This window comes from Mytilus galloprovincialis, chromosome 8, assembly GCF_965363235.1.
Source record: "Mytilus galloprovincialis chromosome 8, xbMytGall1.hap1.1, whole genome shotgun sequence".
Taxonomy (NCBI): Eukaryota; Metazoa; Mollusca; class Bivalvia; order Mytilida; family Mytilidae; genus Mytilus; species Mytilus galloprovincialis.
Genome location: NC_134845.1, coordinates 47,254,431 through 47,277,093, shown reverse-complemented (window position 1 = coordinate 47,277,093; position 22,663 = coordinate 47,254,431). Strand labels below are relative to the sequence as shown.

Sequence of the window (22,663 nt, the reverse complement as noted above, 5' to 3'; positions counted from 1 at the left end):
ATGTTCGTTTTCATAATAAGATGAATTAAAAAAAATGAAGAATGAAAATGGGGAACATGTCAAAGAGACAACAACCCAACTAAAGAGCAGATAACAGTCACCCATGAGTCTTCTATGACGTTTGTCCTTTACACATTATGCATGTTATAAGAATTGTTTGTGAGGAATACTAGCGAAGTTTGACTTTTAATAAGCCAATACCACCGTATATGGCGTTTGTAATATCTTCATATTGAAAAAAATAAAAAAACCTTCTTGATCTCGTCGAATTAAAATGATTCTTTCTCTTTCTCTTGATGTCTCAGAAAATAATGTGGGGTGTTTCAATTTGAAATTATTAAGCCCGTTTTTTCAAGTAGACATTTTTTACATTCACAATGATTTAAGTTCATTTTTTTAGTTGACATTTCGTTTATAGTATGACAAAGCCATGCACATTCAGATGTAGCAATATTAGATCAAAAATAAACGTAATTTTAAGAATACAATATGACATTTTAAGAAGCGTTCTTGTTACAAGTTAGCTATATATTTAATGAAGAAAGAATGAGGAGTTTGTAATTCAATTTGAAGATATCATTAATACTAACGTCATCAACTAAGTTTTTTCATTAGTTACAAGTCCATTTATCACATAAATCTACAATAAAAATTCCTCGCATCTTCGACAATTCCACATCAGAAATGATTGCACTAATAGTGATAGTTCATCGCATCTATAGTTAAAGTGGATCGCTTTCAATAATCGATATGCTATATTATATTTCTTTTATAACACTTATTTGAACTGTAATGCTATATTTGTACATTAAAAAGCTATATCACAATTAAAATATGTTGAAACTTAACTTCAAATCGATTATTTTGGTATTTTCGAAACGTAAACAGGGTAAACAAATACAGTTTTCCCATGATCCTTTATTCTACAATAGACATACTCGCATATGATAGTGAAAATGAACTAGCTGGACTCGCACTTTATATACACTGATTCTTATATTATTATTATTTTTTAAATCAGTGCCCTGATACTTTGTCCGTATTGATCGTTCTTCAACTTGGGCAGACAAAGCGAATTATGATCAACATCCCTAAATCTAATAGAACTTAATGGTTCATAACAAAAAAAAAAAAAAAAAAAAAAAAAAAAAAAAAAAAACTGCATAAGATATCTAATTATAGTAAAGTCCGCACCAGTTAACAAGTCATTTTCAAATTCATTAATTTTATAAAGTTCAAGTACCATAACCAAGGTAATATTGTTTTTCTTAACACGTCTTATACCTGACTAAGATAACGGATTTACGAAGGACTAACTTACGTAACCATTTATTCACTTTGAAGCATAAATTGTCAAATCTGAAGAACGAGGTGATGTCGTACTGTCAATCCAAATGTCAAATACAATGAAACGTGAATTGGATAGGCAAAATATCGCCTACGATTGATACTGACGAAATTTTTCTTTCCAGTAAAGCCACTTCCAGACAAATTAAGCTGAACGTCCCAAGTTCACACGTACATCGTTCACCACTCTTATAAAGGTCGTTATACACCATACGTCTGACATATAATAAACAGAACATATTGCTGCAATCCTTATGATGGTAATCGCAAATATGATTTTTTGAATATCATATTTAAAGCAATCATCCTTAATTCTTAAGTGTCAATAGCTGGCCGATTTTAAAAAGCCAGTTTTATGGCTAGCAAAAATTTCTGCTCATATGGCAATATAAAAATCATCTTAAGACGAAAACATGACGTGACAGCAGTACAGTACAAATAAACGGAAGAGACCTGAGAAAAGAATTTCGGACTGCATTTCTTTAAGACAAAACATTGAAATACTGCTCTATCTTTAAAATGTTTTTACAGTGAAGTGTACTACTATTGTGACGAAAATAAAATAAAAAGTCTACCAGCCCTAACTCAAAATATGGACAATTTTATTTCATAAAAAAAAAATGGACAACGTAGAAACAAGTATCTTGTCTAAGAAGGGGAACAATCCTACTTTGTAAAAAATCACTGTTATTGAAAAAAAATCTCTGAAATTGACATTACCATAAAGCTGGATTTCCAAATTGAAAACATATTTATTATGCTTGGAGGACTCGTTTTTCAAACTATCGGAATTCCTATGGGAACCAAGTGTGTCCCTCTTCCGGCTGACTTGTTCCTGTATTTGTATTAGGCTAACTGTATACAGTTAGAACTTCTTAGGAAGAAAGAAATGGAGTTCGTAATATCCTTCAACTTAACTTTCTGCTATATAGATGATATTTTCTTACCAAATAATTCAATATTTGATAAATATCTTGAATGCATCCCACCTATCAAACTAGAGATAAAGAAAACAATAGATACAGTTAAGTCCGCTTTATATCTTAACTTACATCTTGAAATTGACAATGAGTGTCGGTTGAAAACCAATTTTTTTTATAAAAGAGATTTCAGCTTCCAAACTGTTATCTTTTCCTTTCTCTACAGCAACATTCAGCTATTAAACTAAGAGTTCCAAATAGTGAAGTTGAAATCATCCCTTCGTAAATTTTACGGACGCCATCACGAGTTGGTTGACCGTTATGGAATAACCGTTTCACAAATGATATCGGATATGTTCCTTACGTCGTAACTACAATCCCCTTCCCTTTCATGAATATGACCTACCGAATTAGACTATTTACCGGATTTGTAATCACATAAGCAACACGACGGGTGCCACATGTGGAGCAGGATCTGCTTACCCTTCCGGAGCACCTGAGATCACCCCTAGTTTTTGGTGGGGTTCGTGTTGTTTATTCTTTAGTTTTCTATGTTGTGTCGTGTGTACTATTGTTTTTCTGTTTGTCTTTTTCATTTTTAGCCATGGAGTTGTCAGTTTGTTTTAGATTTATGAGTTTGACTGTCCCTTTGGTATCTTTCGTCCCTCTTTTTCTAGCAGCACCTGCATACGGAGTATTTTTTCGCAGTTGATATGAAATTCCCGAGCTTTTATTTCCTATCCTGATTTCCGGGATAGAGGGTTGCTGCTTAAAGGGCAGCTATTAAACTAAGAGTTCTAAATGGTAAAAATGAAATCAGAGTTTCTTAAATGTTATGGACGCCATCACGAGTTGGTTTATTGTTATGGATTATCCGTTTCACTGATTGTATTGAATATGTTATGTATATCGTAACTACAATCCCGTTCCATTTTCACGAATGTGACCTACCGAGTAAGAGTATTTACCGGTTGTGTGACAGTATGAGCAACACGACGGGTGCCACATGTTAATCAAGATCTAACTACCCTTCCGGATTACCCAAGATCACCTCGAATTTTGGGTGGAGTTAGCGTTGCTTTTAGATAAGTTTTCGATGTCTTGTCATTGCGCTATTTGTTTGTTTTTCAGTTTGTCTTTTCAGTTTTTACCATGGCTTTGTCAGTTTATTTTCGATATATGAGTTTGAATATCCCTCTGAAATATTTCGCCATTCGTTTAAAAGGGTCTGAAATTCAGTTAGAAAGTCTATTTTCAGATGTGGCAAGTCGAATTATTCTATAAAACAACAATGAAAACCCATCGCACTTTCAAAAATTCCACATCAGATATGATCGCACTTGATGTTATAATGCATCGCATTTATAGTTAAAATCAATCGCATTCAGTAATCAATATTATGGATTCAGATGCTGTAATTATACTTATTTGGACTTTATTTTTGTTATCATACATTTAAAAGATATTTTCTTATGAAATTGTGGTCAAACATACCTTCAAATCATTTTTTCTTTCTTTTCTAAGCAATTTTCTCACTCATCCTTTATGTACAATATATGTACTTGCATATGACTGTGAAATGCACTTACTGGATATACACTTCATACAAAAAAAAAAACAATAAATCAAACACACATACAAATTGATAATGCGAAAACGCCGAAACAAGTAAAATAGTAATAACTCAACTTAGATGCAGGCAAACGTTTTGTTCGCCAGACCCGAGTTTTGTCTTCAAAAGACGTAAATAAGACAATGACGCACTAACAAAATAAAAGATTTCGTTTATAGTATATATATATACCCTGTATAGTATTTATTTTATCGTGAACGCTAAATAAAATGGTAAACAAAATAAAAATAATACCTAACTATTAACAAGGGTCTGGATTCAGGGATATGGTCTTTTATTTCTGTATCTTTAAATGTTTAATGACATTGAACAATTCTTAATATTATTGACATATTATTCTAAATTCTTTATATTTCAACACCAAACTATTATCGTTCCTTATTTTTTAACCTATTTTACCATTCATTGGACTCCGAACGTATTAAAGAAATCTATAAATGGAAAATTAACATTTAATCAGAATTGTACAGTTAGTTATATATATATAAATGTAACTTCAAAGATACACAACGTTTCAAAACAAAATATGACAATTGCATCTATAATATCGATTGCACCGTTACAACATAATAAAACAGGCGATCTATAAATTGATCAGTTAAAAAACACAACATTTTACTAGCTAAATAGTATTTACAAAACCACGTTAGTGATCAGATCGTTACCAACACAAACATTATTATTTAAATAGCTAGGTATACAGGTGAGACATACATCGAATATTATTAAAGGTAAATTGATAATTAACGGAAAAACCAAGGTGGAGTATGAAATTCTATGCTCTGTTTGGGATAGCTTACTTCGAACTCAACGTAGTACACACAAATCTGGATAATAGACAACGCTAATGTGTAAACGTTGCGATCATTGAATTGAATGTTAATTGCAAGCAAGGTGGACTGAACCATAACAAGGGTGGCCAAAAACTAAATCAATTTCATAAAATTTTTACTGAATCTAACAAATAAAGTACAAATGTATTAAATTCTGCACTTTATGTGTATATATACTCCTGGTTAAATCGACTTAAAGGAAACAGTTTTGTTCATGTCGGTTATGGTTAAGTAGATACATTCTATAGAAATAATTATCTGCACGATATAACCTGTGGATCTTAATGCATTTATTTAAAGTTGACGTTGGTTTATTTTTAATATCTGAACAGGAAGTTAGGCAGAATGTTTGGAAGAAAAATATTGAATGGTTGGAAATTCTCAATTTTGCGGGTTTGTGTTGATTTCCTTTTGAAGTCATGAAACAAAAATACCATGAACAATAACTTATTATTATGTTATTTGGGGTCTATGTTACTAGTATATAGTGTGAATTCAGATATAGGAACATATTCAAATAAAATTTGTTTTGGAACAACACGAAAAGAAGATCCGAAGAAATGGTTTTGTAATGAATATCCGGAATTTAAATGTGATAGCTTAAGGAAGGTAAGTCATTAAGAAGATGAAGGAGAATTCAACAAGTAAAAACAAATCGATTATAGCAAAATGATGTGTACAGCGTCACAGATTCAGTTGATTCTGACTACATAGGCTATGCTATTGTGTAATGAAAATTAGTCTGATCCAATTTTAAGTTGAAGTGTATTTGTCAATCAAAATCACCTTCAATCACAAACAATGAGTGGGTTATGAATTTTAAAAAAAACGGGCACTTCTGCCTCCTGACATCAAACCCATGTCCTGTTTATATGGTTATTTCCAGAAGTTTTCATTTAAAAAATGAAATAGTAATAAAACAAAATTCTTTGTCTATAGGGCAAATCAATGGGTGCAACATTATATCTAGTACCGTGTCTCTTGGAGAAAATAAAACAAAACAATGTATTGGCTTTGGGTTTTTAGACAGTTTGAGTATTTAAACAACAAATTCGCCCTCCTTACTCTTATAAGGAGGTCTTATTTACTTTACTCTTACACATAACTTATATCAATAACCAGGTGAATGAAGTATATTTTTATACAAAATTTTCATTTATTTTTGTTCTGTTGTAATTATTCATTTACAAATCATTCAATTTCTCATTCGTTCTAATGTTTGTGTTGCACTCTTGTCTATTTTTCAAACACATCTGTTTCAAAACGGTAAAAATAAAAAAGCTTCATTCTGAGCTATAATCATCCCTTAAACACACTAGTTATAAAATGGATACAATTCTAGGGCACATACCTTCATTTAACAATTGTATGTCTTAAAATTAAAGTGATTTTTCAAAATGTCACGAAAAAGTGTTCCATTTCTGACATTTTGGTATTTTTCCCTATCATTTTTTTTTGGATACTTGAGAAAGTTAGGATATTTTTTAGTTACATTCTACCCATCATTAAAGTCAATGTATTCAACCCAATGATTAGTATGCTAGATAATTATTACTTTATATACAAGGAACATTTTTTTTTCGAATTTGCTCATTCCAGGTATTAAATCTTTATAATTCTTAAGCCCAATTTCTCCAATGACCTTATTTCACTCAACATGCATCTGTGAACGTTTGCTTTTAAAACACTGTTTTTCAAACCTGCATTAATTTTAGACATTTGATACTTTTTTTCGTGTTATCATTCGTTTTATTGATAACCTTAACTGATGTTTATTCAAATTAATTTAACAATGTTATCAGGATAACAAGTATCAAAATGACTACAGACCCTACACTGTTAAACTGTATCAGTAGTTGTTTTGAAATACATCATTTAATTTATTAATTTGTCATTCGATAGTGGTTTTTTTTTATTAACTGACACCTCCATACATACAAAATTAAATTATGGGTTTTAAACATGATGCTCCGACTGGTCAAATCTAGCCAGATTGAGTTAGCATTAATTGTTCTTAAAATGGACGTCAGGAACAATGTTCTCCCTGGAAATGTCAAAGTATGCATTCCCTTAAAAAATGCAGGTTAATGTCAAGTTTAAATTAAATAAAAATAATGAAACTTTGTATTTATGAAAACATAAACAGTCAAGTTGGTATATATGTATTATTTACATATTTTTTTATAAGTCTTAAAAGCGCAATATAGCTGTATTATTAAGAAATAATTCCTTCATGTCATGCTCTTTCCTCCTTTTAACATAGGTAGGCACTATATTTGTCAATGTTATACACTGAGCGTTAGCTGTTGTTAAATATGGTAAAATATAATGCTTATCGGTTTTAAGATGAGCATATACTTGTGTATGATTGTCCATCTGCTAAGTTAAGCCTTTTTCAACTGATTTTTATAGTTCGTTCTTATGGTGTACTGTTATACCACTGTCCCTGGTAATGGGAGTGTTGGGATTCCGCTAACATGTTTAACCCCGCTACATTTTTATGTATGTTTCTGTCCCAAGTCAGGAGCCTGTAATTCAGTGATTGTCGTTTGTCCATGTGTTACATATTTGTTTTTCGTTAATTTTTTTTTATATAAATAACATGAATAAGGCCGTTAGTTTTCTCGTTTGAATTGTTTTACATTGTCATTTCGGGACCTTTTATAGCTGACTATGCGGTATGGGCTTTGTTCATTGTCGAAGGTCGTACGGTGACCTATAGTTGTGAATTTCTGTGTCATTTTGGTCTCTTGTGGAGAGTTGTCTCATTGGCAATCATACTATATCTTCTTTATATATATATAGCATGACACGAAGAAATTATTTCAAACGGTCGAAGCGTACGAAATTACCTTTCAAATGTTTGGCTGTTTTCGTTTCTTTTGTGGATTCTGTACATTACAGTTGATGAAATAAAAGCAGTGTAAATATATGTTGTTTGATAAACAATACATGAAAAAATTTATGAAAGCTGCTAAAATGTATATATTTTTATTACAAAAACAAAATTAATGAAAATAACCAGAATATTAACAGTAGTTGGGCGCATATGTCAAACGCAGTTTGTACTCATTAGAACACGGCTTGTTTACAAAGCGTAACAAGATTGTCATATTAGAATTTAGGATCTTTTTTGTGTGGTTGTTTAAACGCAAATTCCATTATACCGCAGGATGAAAGGTTGATTTTTAAAGGCTTTAATTTGCGTCTCTGCTGCTGCAAAAAACGGAAACAAACGGACACACTGTGCAATTACAGCCTGTTGAATGCTTACTGAAAATTCCTAACTACAGACAGTCACCTGAAAAGCAAAGTGGATCTTAAAAATGTATAACTGCAAAAACAAATATATGTGTTGTGTGTGTAACCTAGAGTATTAAGTCTTTCAACTCTGAAAATATAATTCTGCCTTTCCATCAAATATTTGATTAGATATTTTTATTAAGAAAATTCATCTACTTTTCATACAACTATTTTAAATTCACAAAATCATAAAAGTAAATAACATAATTCTTAAAATCCAGAAGATACATGAAACATGTATATGTCTTGCAAGAATGGTTATGATGCTATATATATGTTAGTAAATTGTACGGTAAACAAGAGCAAAACCGACAGCGCGGCATTGATACAATGACTTCCTTTTTTTGTAAACCAAAATATTCAATGACGTAACGTTAACAGGGAGATAATTTTGACGAACTTGGAACATAATTATTTTACACTGAGACGTAAGATTTCTCACCGGGGTAATTTTAATAACTAAATCAAATACGGTTCTTAGCTTAGGTCCTCATATCATCTGGTTATAGTGGGATTAATGTTGCAAGTCTATTGTTGTATGCATAAGTTCTAGTTCGACAGGCTTTAGCGAACATACATTATTTACACATAACAAAAATTAATGTATAAAAAAATGAGTTATCCTTTTGAGTTTAGCATACGTTTATCATGGAACATATACACTTATAAATCAGTTAATGATACGGCTAATTCACACCCATTAAACCAATCATCTTGGATTGTTTCACATTTGTCCTGTTGGAGCCTTTTATAACCTATAATACATTATGCATTTTTCTTAAAATTGGAATCACAGGCCTTGATATTTCGTGTCCAGTTTTGGGATATATACTGCATATACAAAAGCAGCTTGAATGATGCTTCATATATAACGGAATTTGATGAGACTGTCATCAAAGTGAGAGGGTTAGCGCTATAAAACCAGATTTAATCCACCATTTTCTACATTTGAAAATGCCTGTACCAAGTCAGGAATATGACAGTCCTTGTCCATTGGTTTTGATGCGTTTTGTTATTTGATTTTGCCATGTGATTATGGACTTTCCGAATTGATTTTCCTCTAAGTTCAGTATTTTTGTGATTTTACTTTTCACAGAACATTGTACACAATGTTGACCAAACGATAACATTTCTATGTTAACGTATCCACCAAAAACAAATGTGCGAAACAGTGCTACAATAGTCTATTTTAATAAATGTAATGCAAGTAATGTTCTACTTTGTACGAATGACATACAATGTTAGTAGTTAATGTTGTTTTAGGTTCTTGAATTTGGAAATGTGACATACTATCGTGTATTACTAGACCAATCGAAGAGAACTAGATCCCTAAGTAAAGATACAGAGGACACTATTGTACAAAAACACAAACACAGTAATGATGTAAGTACAAACCATTCATAGATATACGAAGATGTGGTATGAGTGCCAATGAGACATCTCTCCATCCAAGTAACAATTTATAAAAGTAAACCTTTATAGGTCAAGGTACACGGCCTTTGCTCACACCGAACAGCAAGCTATAAAAGGCCCAACAAATTACTAGTGTATAACCATTCAAACGGGAAAACCAACAGTCTAATCTATATAAAAACGAGAAACACGTATGAACTACATAAACAGACGACAACTACTGTACATCAGATTCCTGACTAAAATATCAATTGGATGGTTTAACTCAATTAAATAACGCAAATTAACACACAATGAACGATTAATTTGATCTGTGATACCTGAATGCAAATACATAGTTTATAACAATTATAAGGGCATATGCAAAAGCTGCTTGAATGATGCTTCATATATAACGGAATTTGATGAGACTGTCATCAAAGTTAGAGGTTTAGCGCTATAAAACCAGGTTTAATCCACCATTTTCTACATTTGAAATGCCTGTACAAAGTCAGGAATATGACAGTTCTTAGAAATGATTTATAACAATTCTTTTTCAAATTGTCCGTCGATAAATCGTTTTATAAAGAAACTAACGTGTCAACTCCCATAGACAAAGTCTACCTTAGATAGATTTGGCTATTTTATTAGACTATTTTTGGTCATATAGCTCTTTAATTGTTTGGGTTTTTATAAATCCTTGGCTTTAAAACATTTGGCTTTAGACACTTTTGATGAAGATGAATAAAAAGGCACTTCGGAACCATGTAACGTGTTTCATTCTTATCATTACTGGTTCGATACCTCTCCTGGTGGACTTATAAGTTTAAATGTCCTTTTTGTTATCTTTTGCCACATTTATGCTATCACTTTTAAATTAATTAGATTTTGTATAATTTTTGAAGTGACGTGTGTATCTTATCTTTTATAGTAATACAATTTTTATCATTCACCTTAATAGTTATCAGAAGTGACAGCTATTCAATGAAGGTTAAGAAAATATTTTTTTTTCTAATATCTATTGGAAGGTCACGAATACCTTAGGTTTTTAATATTTGTCGTTGAAATACTTTATTGTCGACGACCATTATTGTATCTTATGAAGTTCAATAGATTGACTTGTGCGGGTTAAATGCTTTTGCCAGAAATAAAGCATTGCATCTGATATTATATTATACCTAATGAATCTGCCATGTTGTGTAAAAAACTGTAGAAACATCAATATTCGTTGAGTTAACATTTCGTGGTTTTGTCTCTCTATAAAATTCCATGGGGATTTAATTTCATGTTTTCCTTTAATGTAAATTGTATTATATATGGAGGTTAAACTTTTGTGTCAGCTTTCATTTCGTAGATATTTTCTTTCCATGAAATAAAAGAAATGAAATCATCTACGGAAATTTCTGCTTTTACGGTATCAGTCGAAATTTAAATGCCACAACTGTATACGTTTGGAATCATTATTTCAAATATACGTATATCAAATTATTCTGATGACGGGATTGTTTTGTTGTCATATTAAAGTAATACAATGTTGTCCATAATGAATCTCAATCGATGTATTAGCATATTGACTGACAGATAATTGATATTATCATATACTTAGAATTGATATGATAGCTTTTGCATATGGGTAATGAGCGGAAGTGCACAAGCCATACTTTCCCACCCGGGCTGATAACCCATATCAGGTGCATAATTGTCAATGGCATTTGTTAGCAAGTACTTAAGGGCATACGATACAGTTCCAGAGGAAGTAATGACGTTGCTAACGTAAATTGTTATTTTCGCGACGTCAAACGGCGACTTATCGGAAAAAGATGCAGTTTTCGGCTGATTTTTATTATTCAAACTGATTTAACTTGAAAACGAGTTCATGGACCCCTCGTTTTTAAAATGACATTTGGTTTGATAACGTAAGAAGGTTATGTGTACCAGTTTTGGTCTCGGGCTGATATGGGGGTCTCGGGATGATATGGGGGCTGATATGGAAAAGGCCATGTATTAATCTCTATTTAATATTCTAAAAAATTAGTATTGATATTATATATATATTTTTTAATTCTCCATATGAGAATAATGTACTATTATCGGACACCTGTTAATTTATGAATTACACAATTTTTAATATATTTGTTCTTTAACATCATCTTGCCACCTAATTTGATGTATTGGTTAAGCTGGGTTAGAATATAAACATCGTTTTCAACTTTATACTTATCTTTCAACTTAAAAAAAAATAACAGGATATCTTGACAAAGGGAATGACCTTTTCGCTTAATATAGCAACCCGCCTTGACCTAAGTGTAAAATGTTGTCACCCCCAAATTTATGTACTTAACTAAGCAGCATAATTTTCAAAGGGGAATAATTTTGTGGATATAAAATTATATCTATTGACCCTTTATTTTCAATAATTACTGTTATGTTTAGATCGAGAAGGTACAGTTTTGCGCAGACCAAGCTTTACACGTAGACACAAGGAAAAAAGCGATGTATACTAGAACTGCACGTGCATAAACGCCGCGTTAAATGTGTTTCAAACACCAAAATTGTAGTAAACGTAGTAAGTAAACTGGCGTTTAATCTCACGTTTGTCTCCGCCTAAACGCGGAAAACGTACGTATTCAAATTTGTTCACAGTAAACGGGCGTTCATTCCGGGTTAGCTTGAAAGTGGCGCTTCTGCTGATATTTCTGTTTGTAAAAAGTAAACATAAGGTTACTACTGCATGGTGGGTTACACTAGTGACTTGACAAATGAAAGGACAATGACAAGACCAAAATGCAAATGCTTAGTAACCTGTTTTTATTATATAACTTGTGGTAACCTTGAAATATAATAAGATTTCATTATTCATATTATTTAATATGAATAACATATATCATATATACAAAGATTGCCAAATTGTGGCCTTTCGACATCCTTAAACGTGGCGAAACATTGAAAACACAGGATTGACAAGAATAATGTATATCAGCAATGTATTTATTATGAAAAGATTTCAATTAATTTGTTGAAATTTTATCATGTTAAAAATTATTTAAAATCTTACTTATTTGGAAAATATGAAAAATCCGCGAAGGTTATCATGTCATGTCATCTTGTTATGTCACAAAAAAGCATAGCGTCTGAAACTATTCGTGTATGTAACGATTTAAACATAAAATTTTTGTATTATTTAAGTTCATATCGTTTCAACAAGAAATAGCATACCAAAGAGTGTTGAAGACTAACGACGCGGAATGGCCTAATCTTTGGCATTTAGTAAGTATTAATTAATTTACATTCAAATTGAAGTATGTAAATGGATCAAAATGTAAAATAAAACCAATTATTACAAAATTAAAGAGATTTTGATGCGATTGTTAATGAGACAACTATCCACAAGAGTTCGAATTTATACCAAATGTTTGTATTGTTACCTTCCAATTTCTCATGCAGCATACATATCGTCTGGTTCTACGTCAACAGGGTTGATTTCTTATAAAAGATATGCATAAAGAATTATCAGTAAATTTATTTTACGGACATCATATAACACTTCAAAAGCTTTACGGAAACGTCAATAATTGGTTGATAAATGTATCTTTTTGTCTTAACTGATGGAGAAATTAATCTGCATTCTTAAGTCTTTGTCTTTGTATAAAAAAGTTATATCTGATATGTTATTTTACCGAGTATATTTCGTTCCGAGCTACGAGATTTTGATCTACTTTGGATGCGGATGCCTGGTAATAAATTTCCAGCTGGATGTGCTAACCCTTAACACGCAATATGATTTTTTTTCATGTTAGCGTTAGTGAATATCATCACTTTTTTTGTAACTACTTAGATTTGTCTCGTTTAAATCGATTAACAAAATTTGAATTTCGGTAAATTACTGTTTCATTAATTTACATGTAAGAAATCACGTTTCTACACATGTAACCATTTGCGTTGTCACCTAAAGTCATAACGACTTACAATTAACTTACAAACTGTCAACTGCTAAAAACTAAATTAAATGTGCAAAACTGTGAATAAAGGTCTTTTAAATAGTTATAGAGAAAAACTTCTAGAACTCTATTAGTTCTAGATATACATTTATTTTTCTACACTGAACATATTTATTTTTATTCGGTAAGGATATTTTTGTCCAGAGTTAAAATGAAAAAAACTCCTTATGCTAATATGAAACTTTTTATAGGTAATTATCATTTGAATAATGTACAATCTACATGTTCAAATATGAAATGAAACAGGAAGTCAGATATCAATTTTGGTAATACGCCATATGATAAGTAAACTTAGAGGGGCCAAATCCTTAGTTGACAAACCATGAAAATCTGCACTTTCAAACAGAATGTCTGTTGTTTTGTAAACTATCCTTATACTTAGCAGATAGCAATTTTGTCTTTTATAATCGACAATGTCATCTTGATTGGAAATATGTAAAATTGTATTTAACTGAATCGGCTTTTTCAAATAACTTATTTCTCAAATGTTAATTTCTGAATGTAACTATTTTTAGAATAACAATATTTCTCCTTCGTTGAAAATTATGGAGGCGTGGGATAAGGGATACAATGGTAGTGGTATAACAGTTGCAATAGTGGATGATGGCTTGCAGAAAGATCATCCAGACTTAGATGCCAATGTGGTAAGTATCAGTCCATAAAAACTTCTAAAAAAAACTTAAAATAACACTTTGTACATGTTAAAGTTCAATGTATTCGAAGCGGTTTATAGATTTTACTAGTTAAGTCTTAATGCAACATATTGGTTGCATATCTTGGCATCTTGTAAGTTTATACTGCATGGCTGCAATGGTATCCTTGGTGAAATTCAAAAGATACTTTCGCATCTTGTTGCACGAGGAAAATATTTGTATTCAAATGCATACAGCATTACAGCAGAGTAAAATATCTTGTATCGACAGTATATTTGAGATCATTTAAATTTGTCTTAATCAATTATAGAAACATCATTAAACATGAAGTATGTGAATGATGTGACATAATGCTCATCGAAAAATTCATTCATCATTTGGCATTATTTAAGTTTAAACTTTCAATTAAGATGCGGTAACACGTAAGTTAAAATATTATAGATCATTCAAGCTTATTATAAACAGTGAGCTTTGTATGCTATATTTAATATCAAACTACTAGTATAATAGAAGATGAGGCACAGGTGGTAAAAGCAATGAAACAAACAACACATATCAATATGAAGAAAAACATGAGCTCCATGGCGACATTGAAAAAAACAAACAAAGTACAGGTTTAAAACACTACGATAAAAACTAAACATTGATCAGCACGATCCTACTATAATCAAGGTATGAATGCATCTTGTTCAGCTTATATCGTATGGCAATCATAAATCCTGTGAAAAATGTTGACGGGTAACAGAACTATGGCTACTGTTATGCTAATATGGCAATGAGTCATTGGGATTATTAGATATTTATATTTCATATTGTTTTTACCAATATCATTAATAAGGTTGAGGAAACGCTAATATTTATAATATTTAACAACTACGACGTAATTATGCAATACAATTAACATAAATATATTACCAAATGATTATGGCTTGTGCGCTTTAGGTGGTAAACAAAGACTTCAATATCCTTAAAAAAACACACGAATACAATTTCCGTTTAAACTACTCAATGGTTTTCTTCATTCTGATGGAAGAGATAAATGCAATACATTTAGTTAAAACAATGCGTAATGGACGGGATACTACTTCAGACACAGGAGTACGTTTCAATTCATTCTCCAAATACATGTAGTTATGTTAAGTAGCAGTATACATTTTTAGCAGCTTAATAGTATTACGCGGGCTAACTGACTAATACTCCGCAATTCATTCTCCCTCTGCTTTTTTTTTTTGTATTATATGATAATCTTATAGGCTGTCGTTTTGAAATATCTTTGATAATCTCAAAATGTATGTCCATTATCATACAAAAAAAAAAAAACAGTCGACAAAATAAGTATGATTCTCATATTCTATACCCTTTGGTGTGAATTAATTGACAAAATATATAATGAAACCGACATTTGCCCGCTGCATTTCTGTGATTCTGTACTAAGTCAGAAGCCTGTCGTTTGTTGTTGTGGTTAACAAGTGTTTCTCGTTTCGGGTTTTCTATATAGATAAGACCGTTGGTTTTCCTGTTTCAGTTATTTTACACAAGTCATTTTGGAGAGCTTGCTGTTCTTTTTTTTTAATGACGTTAATTGAGAATTGTCACATGGGCATGTATACCACATCTTCTTATTGATATTACACATTGATTTACTGCTGCTTTATCTGCATGTTTAGTGCAAGAACAAAAAAATCAATACATTATGTAGATCTTATATAAGGTGGTAGAAATGGATGAAAGTTTTGAAATACGGAATGCCACATCAAAATTGAGGAATATTGGAAAGTAAAATTCAGAGTTGTTACAAGGGTTTTAAACGTGCAGTAATTGTAGTAACACTCTCTAAAGATATTGCGTTACATTTAATGTCCCTGTAAATCTGCACAATCATTGAACCCCACTTTGGAAAAAACATTTGGTCAGTCGGGGAAAAAAGGAATTACCATATCTTACTTAAACCTTGTGGTTCAGGTTAATAAAGATATAAGAAAAAATATGAAGGAGACAATTACAGTGAATACTAAACAGGTCGGTTTCATTATATATTTTGTCAATTAATTCGCACCAAAAGGTATACAATATAAGTATCATACTAATTTGTCGACATACTTGTTTTTCTATATTTATTAAAGTGCAAAACCAGCAGTGATACAATTGTCATAATTGTAAATAAATACCTTGTGTTACCTAAAGATGTCAAACGATGTTTTCACTCCATCCCATTTTTTCTCGAGATATTATTGTTCAGTTAGATAAATACACTAGTGTACGTATTGCAAAACTATGATTTTCATGTCAAGGAATCTTTATAAAAAAAAACAGATGTGGTATGATTGCCAATGAAACAACTGTCCACAAGACAATTGTCTATTCAAATTTTTGATATTGCATATTTTGTATTCATATCAATTGGAACCAAAATAAATATGCTGACAATGATTATTTCCAACAAATAATGAAACAATTTACGATTCATAAACAGGTTCATCTTGAAGTGAGTATTCTGTTTCTTCCGCGTCACAATTTGTAAAAGTAAACCATTGTAGGTAAAAGTACGACCTTCACCACGGAGCCTTGGCTAACACCGAACAGCAAGCTAAAATTGACACAATAAAAGATAGTGAAAAACACTTTCAAACAGGACAACTAACGGTCTAATCAGTATAAAAAACAAGAAAACTTAAAAACCACATTAAAAGACTATAATCACTGAAATTTTTTACACAAAAAACAAATGTTTTGACTTGTCGTCTGCATTGTATAAGCTGTTACAATAGTTTAAAAATGGCGGATATTATCAATTAACTTAACTTAACTTAATTATCTTCGTGCGTACTTGCACATGAGGCCGACAGGATATTATCATGTCATTCGACAAAAATGTACACTGCGTATTATATGATATCATGATTGTCATTTTTGGACTCGAGCGTCACTGATAAGTCTTTTGTAGACGAAACGCGCGTATGGCGTATGTACTGAATTTAGTCCTGGTATCTATGATAAGTTTATTTATCTAAGAAATTGAGGAGCAAAAATCATAATGAAATATTTCTAAATCTTTATATACTTAGATGAATGAATAAATAAAGAAAGAAATTAAAGAGATTATGAATAGATTGATAAATGATTAATAGATTAATAGACAATTAAAAAAATTAGATACAATAAAAAAAGAATTAAATAAAAATATACATTTCATGAGTAAGCGATTGAGCTTATATGACAGTACTTTTATGTTTTAGAATACACTAATTGGTAGAGATGTTTACGATGATGACAGCAATCCAGACCCAGGAATTCCTGTAGAAGAAAACACGTAATTTTTACATTCAGCCTTTTTTTCGTATGGGATTTCTAAATTAGTATACAAACGGTTCATCCATTTTCCCGAAACCCTTTATATGATTTTTTGACAAATTTTTAAAGTAATTTCTTTTTTTCGGCCATTCATAGTAAATGTCATATTTTGGTTCAAGTTTTTTTATAAAACGAAATATGGTTTTATTTTTATTTCAATCAATAAAATGAATTATTCTTTAAAACTTTATAATTACAAATATTACAAATGAAGATGAGGCACCACTACGAGTAATCGACAACGTAAAAAAATTTTATTGCCTGATTCTGTTCCCAGCTTGTTATTTGATGTCTGTTGCTTGATCTTTAGGTTCCGTATTTTGTAGTCTTCTTAATTTCTAACACTGTTTTGGTTTTGTTTCAAATTTTGCTTCAAATCGTTTAAATTCGGCTTAAAACATATTGAACGTGGTGTACCAACCACATAAACTGCCGACCTATTTCGTTCCCATCTTGTACATAGTGTAAGAAGGTCTTCTACTTTTGAATTAATGTGGCCAAATTTAACCGAGTGTAACCTTTAACATTCAATTGGTGTTAAGTTTTACAAGGTGTCTGTGAACTACTCATGAACAGAACAAAGGGATACAATTAAATTTCTGTCTTTTACCATGTAAACTTTAAAAGGACAAAGAATGCTCACAACGGAGATAACGACATAATATCTTTGACATTAAAAGTTTTTTACTTTGCAGATGCATCTTCTACCCAAATTTTAGACACGGTTCTTCTAATCACGAAATGGGTTATCTGGAAAACTAGAAATATCGCAAAATATCAAAAGAAAGGGATAAGTAAATCGGTGATTTTAAATATGATAAAACATGAAATGCAATTTTTGCTCAAATGTCTTAAACCAAATACGAAAAACGAAGCCTTTTCTACTATGTGTGACATTTTTTGTATATAAATATATATTTTGTGTGGTCAGGTCAGTGCAGTGACCTCTTTACTACCGATTGAATAATAATATGTACACTGCTCTCAACTCCCTGCATGTAATTTCTATTGTGTATGTAATTCATGTATATCATCTAATTGTAACAAGTCATGTTGGATCAACAGGTTCATTTTATAAACAAATATTTACTCACCATATCTTTGAAATAAATCCTTTTTGAAAATCAAAATCATTAATCCATTTTTACATCATCCCTTTAACAAATCGCACGTGGTAAATGATCACTCGACCAGAAATTAAAGGTAATTTAAATTAACATAACAAAAGACTTGATGTGTACGATAAAATTGAAACTGCCTAATAAATACAGGTAGCCTTTGTGAGAAATAAATTAAGATAAAAACATACTTTATTCAAAAAATTATATTTGGTGAGAGCTGGTAAAGATATATAGATCGATAATGATTGCAGGTACATGTACATTTGTACAAGGATAGATAAGATTTATAAAGGTGATGTTAATAATTCATAGTGGGAGTTTTTTTCTCATTTGCTTTTTTCCCGACAAATGAGACTGTAAAAATTGGGGCCCCCTTAGTTGCTCCCCTGGGCAACTGAGGGTTGATGTAACAGGTGATTGTTAATAAAATATGTTTAATATTAAAAAAAAAAAAAAAAAAAAAAAGTTTTTTACTTTACATCAATTTATGTATCATTTTTTACATTTATCTTTAAAATAAAAGATAGAATGAAACATTGAACAACAAAAATCATCAACACGAAAAGATCTCCAAAAAAGTCAGTCAAATAGAAGCTGGTTGTTGTCGCTTTGACACATTCCGCATTTCCCTTTTCAATTTTATTTTTTACAGAGTTTGTCTTTAGTGCCGTGTGGAGACAGTAGAGTGCCTCCCTGTGCTTAAGGTTTATGCTCTTATATTATACTAGATCATAGAGTGTGTGTCCGAGCGAGAACTTCTCTATGTTCATTACTTTAGGATTATTTATCAAAAAGTAGTATTTTAATATTCAGCCCCAATCATCTATTTAGTCACACGTCAGTCGCTACCTTGATATACCCTATCTTTTGTTAAATTTGTCGGGTAATTTTTGGCAAACAGCGTTTGACGTCTTTACCCGAACAGTTTTCTTATTTTTACACAATTCAATTTACTGTGTGCTGGTTTATATTCTGGACGCCAGCCTTTGCTCCTTTTTGGAGTTTAGTATGACGTCCATTATCACTGTACTAGTATACATATTTATTAGCGGCCAGTTGAAGGACACCTACGGGTGCGGGAATTCTAACAACATTGAAGACCCATTGGTGGCCTTCGGCTGTTGTCTGTTCTATGGTCGGGTTGTTGTCGCTTTGACACATTCCCCATTTCTTTCTCAATTTTATCTGAACGATAATTCCCATTTTTGCATTTTTGCATATTTTTGGTTCTTTGAAACTATTATCGATAGATAAAATTTGAAGAACAAACTCTATAAGAAAAGATAAGCCGTAATGACCAAAACGTTCAGAAGAGTTTTTTTAAAGTTATTTCCTTTGTAATAGTTTTAAAAATCTGCACAGATCATGATGTGCGGTCGACAAATATTCGTATTGTGTGGGTTTAATGTCAAATGAAGATGAAATGAAAAGGACGCACAATTGCCAAGATGTCAACATTTTTGGGTTACTCTGTCTTTTAAAAAAATATCTATAAAACAACTACTTTTAAAAATGGAGTTATCTGTTACTTATCAAGCGCATTGAAAAATATAAATCAAATAATTCTAATCAACACGCGTTTTTCACTTATTGCCAATAAGTTTGATCCAAAAAATATTTGTAATTTAAATGTAAATAATTCGTATATTATTTGAATATCTATCAATACTTGAAACGGATTGGTATATTTAATTATTTTCATTGGTTTACAATTCGATAAATCATGTTTCAGAAACTACTTTCATAAACTTCACGCAATACACATGAATGCAGTGATCTAGTAATTTCAGCAAATTGAGATTGAAAAACAAAGAACATAACAAAAAAAAGTAAAAGAACAAAAAAACTGAACTCCGAGAAAATTCAAAACTAAAAGTCCGTAATCAAATGGGAAAATCAAATGATAAAACACATCAAACAAATGGACAAAAACTGTCATATGTCTGACTTGGTACAGACATTTTCTTATGTAGAAAATGGTGGATTAAACTTGGTTTTGTAGCTAGTTAAACATCTCTCTTGTATGAAAGTCGCAGTAAATTCCATTATATTGACAACGATGCGTGAACAAAACAAACGACAAAGCTAAAGCACGCCTCCGGGTGCAGGAGTTTCTCGCTGCATTGAAGACCCATTAATGGCCTTCGGCTTTTGTCTTCTATTTGGTCGGGTTGTTGTCTCTTTGGCACATTCCAGATTTTCCTTCTCAATTTTACAACGGGTAAAAATGTCAAAAATAGAGGTAAAGCAGTCGTGAGTCTAAGAGTAACTGTTAAGGTCTGAATAAAAAGATCTTGCTTATCTTTACATGATTCAAAAGGTATATAATTTCAGCAGTTAGTATCAATAAGGACAGCCAATAAAAAATTTAAATGATTTATCTATTTTTTCAGTCATGGTACACAAGTCGGAGGACTTATAGCTGCAGAGATTGATAATAACAATTGCATAGTTGGTGTTGCACACCAATCAGCATTAGTAGGTAAATATTTACAAAAATAATATTACCGTAACAATTTATTACCAAGCGTTTATTTTGACAACTGCGAGGGTATTTTCCATAAAGCAGAAATAATCAAGGTGTAAACCAATTAAATGATGTATCTTGCACAGGGGTAAAACAGAATGAAGAAAAGGTATTTCGAATGTCATTGAAAAATAGATAGTCTAGACACGAGTGAAAGTGTAGCCTTGTAACATATTTTCTACAATGTGAAAAACCAAGAAAGTTGATCTGTAAAGGTAATTTGTACGTCAAGACGATGAGTTACTTGACTTGACCTTCTGGTTCCGAACCAGCTAAAACTTGTATTTTAAAAAGTAGTACTTCACACTGAAATGTGAAATATCAAAATTGTTAACATCAATATTTGCATGTATTTAAACACTTTCTTTAATTTGCAAACAAATCAATATGTAATCATGTATGTAATCAGTGCATGGTATGTATTTATTTGATAACCAATGGTAAAGGAAATTTCTTTTTGCATCTGTTCTATATTGAGTTGTCATTTGAAATTAAAATCAGGACACAGTAAACATTGACAGATTATACCATCAGAACAACCAAATGACGAACTCGTTACCAAGTTTTGTCCATAGTTTCATAGTAATCAGTTTGTACGACACATTTCTAAAACAAAACATTGACACATTCATAAACACAAATTGCCCATATCGCATACGTTAAAACCCTCTTGGTGTGCATATACACATTTTATAAAGATAAAACTATAATTGTATAAATAATTCTAACTTGAAAATCAATGGTTTTCGTGTGTAACAAATTGAATGTTTCTAAACAGTTAACCACATGCCCTACTCAGTAGAAGGATATATACATGTATACTCAATATGGTTTCTTTTATGAATAAAAGGTTTCAAATTAAAATGATCTTTGATTTTTTGGTTGAATAACATATATTTATAACATTTCACATTAGGAAATAAAATAGAAATGGACACTCATGGTCTTTTCCTGTCTTTCTAAGAAATTAATTAGTGCTTCCTAATATTTCCTGCATATCTAAATAGTTTGCAGACATTATATCTAAAATTACTTTATGCAAGCGTAAACATTTCTAAGTTGAGATAGGTCAGATGATGTAAGATCAAAATATTTCATTTCAAATTTGACAATTAAAAATATGAAGTCAGTGTTACAAAACAGGATTTGATATACAGACTTACAATTATTTTTTTCTAAACATGCCGTGCCAATTGAGAAGTAATGTTTGTATCCTTTGCTCGAATGGTTCGTCGACGACTGTCACTTGATGTCTCTTTCTAATAATTGTCACATCGTTGGAATTTGCGAGTATAGCTGTTAATTCTATATTTAGGCATACGACTCCTTGGTACCTCTTCAGTTACAGATTCACAGGAGGCAGAAGCATTAGGATGGCAACTTAATGATATTGATATTTACACAAATAGCTGGGGACCAATTGATGGATATGGTTTCTCTGGACCTGGATCGTTGGCAAAAATTGCCTTGCAAAATGGAGTTTCTAATGTATGTTTTTACAAATATTGATTATCTTTAACCGTTAAAATATTATATTATGTTGACATATGACAGATCTATGAATTCGAAAGAAGTTTTTTAGTTA

The 22,663-nt window shown here is 31.2% G+C and overlaps 1 protein-coding gene across 1 annotated transcript in view; it reads left to right on the top strand.

Moving 5' to 3' along the window:
- Nucleotides 1–5,024: 5,024 nt before the first annotated feature.
- LOC143042073 (proprotein convertase subtilisin/kexin type 6-like) overlaps nucleotides 5,025–22,663 on the top strand; it is a 33,684-nt gene continuing 16,045 nt past the window's right edge. Inside the window, exons 1-7 of the mRNA XM_076214314.1 lie at nucleotides 5,025–5,342; nucleotides 9,300–9,419; nucleotides 12,615–12,695; nucleotides 13,942–14,070; nucleotides 17,316–17,389; nucleotides 20,945–21,033; nucleotides 22,394–22,566. Of these exons, the coding sequence (XP_076070429.1) occupies nucleotides 5,169–5,342; nucleotides 9,300–9,419; nucleotides 12,615–12,695; nucleotides 13,942–14,070; nucleotides 17,316–17,389; nucleotides 20,945–21,033; nucleotides 22,394–22,566 (840 nt within the window). The 5' untranslated portion in view covers nucleotides 5,025–5,168. The remainder of the gene's footprint in view (nucleotides 5,343–9,299; nucleotides 9,420–12,614; nucleotides 12,696–13,941; nucleotides 14,071–17,315; nucleotides 17,390–20,944; nucleotides 21,034–22,393; nucleotides 22,567–22,663) is intronic.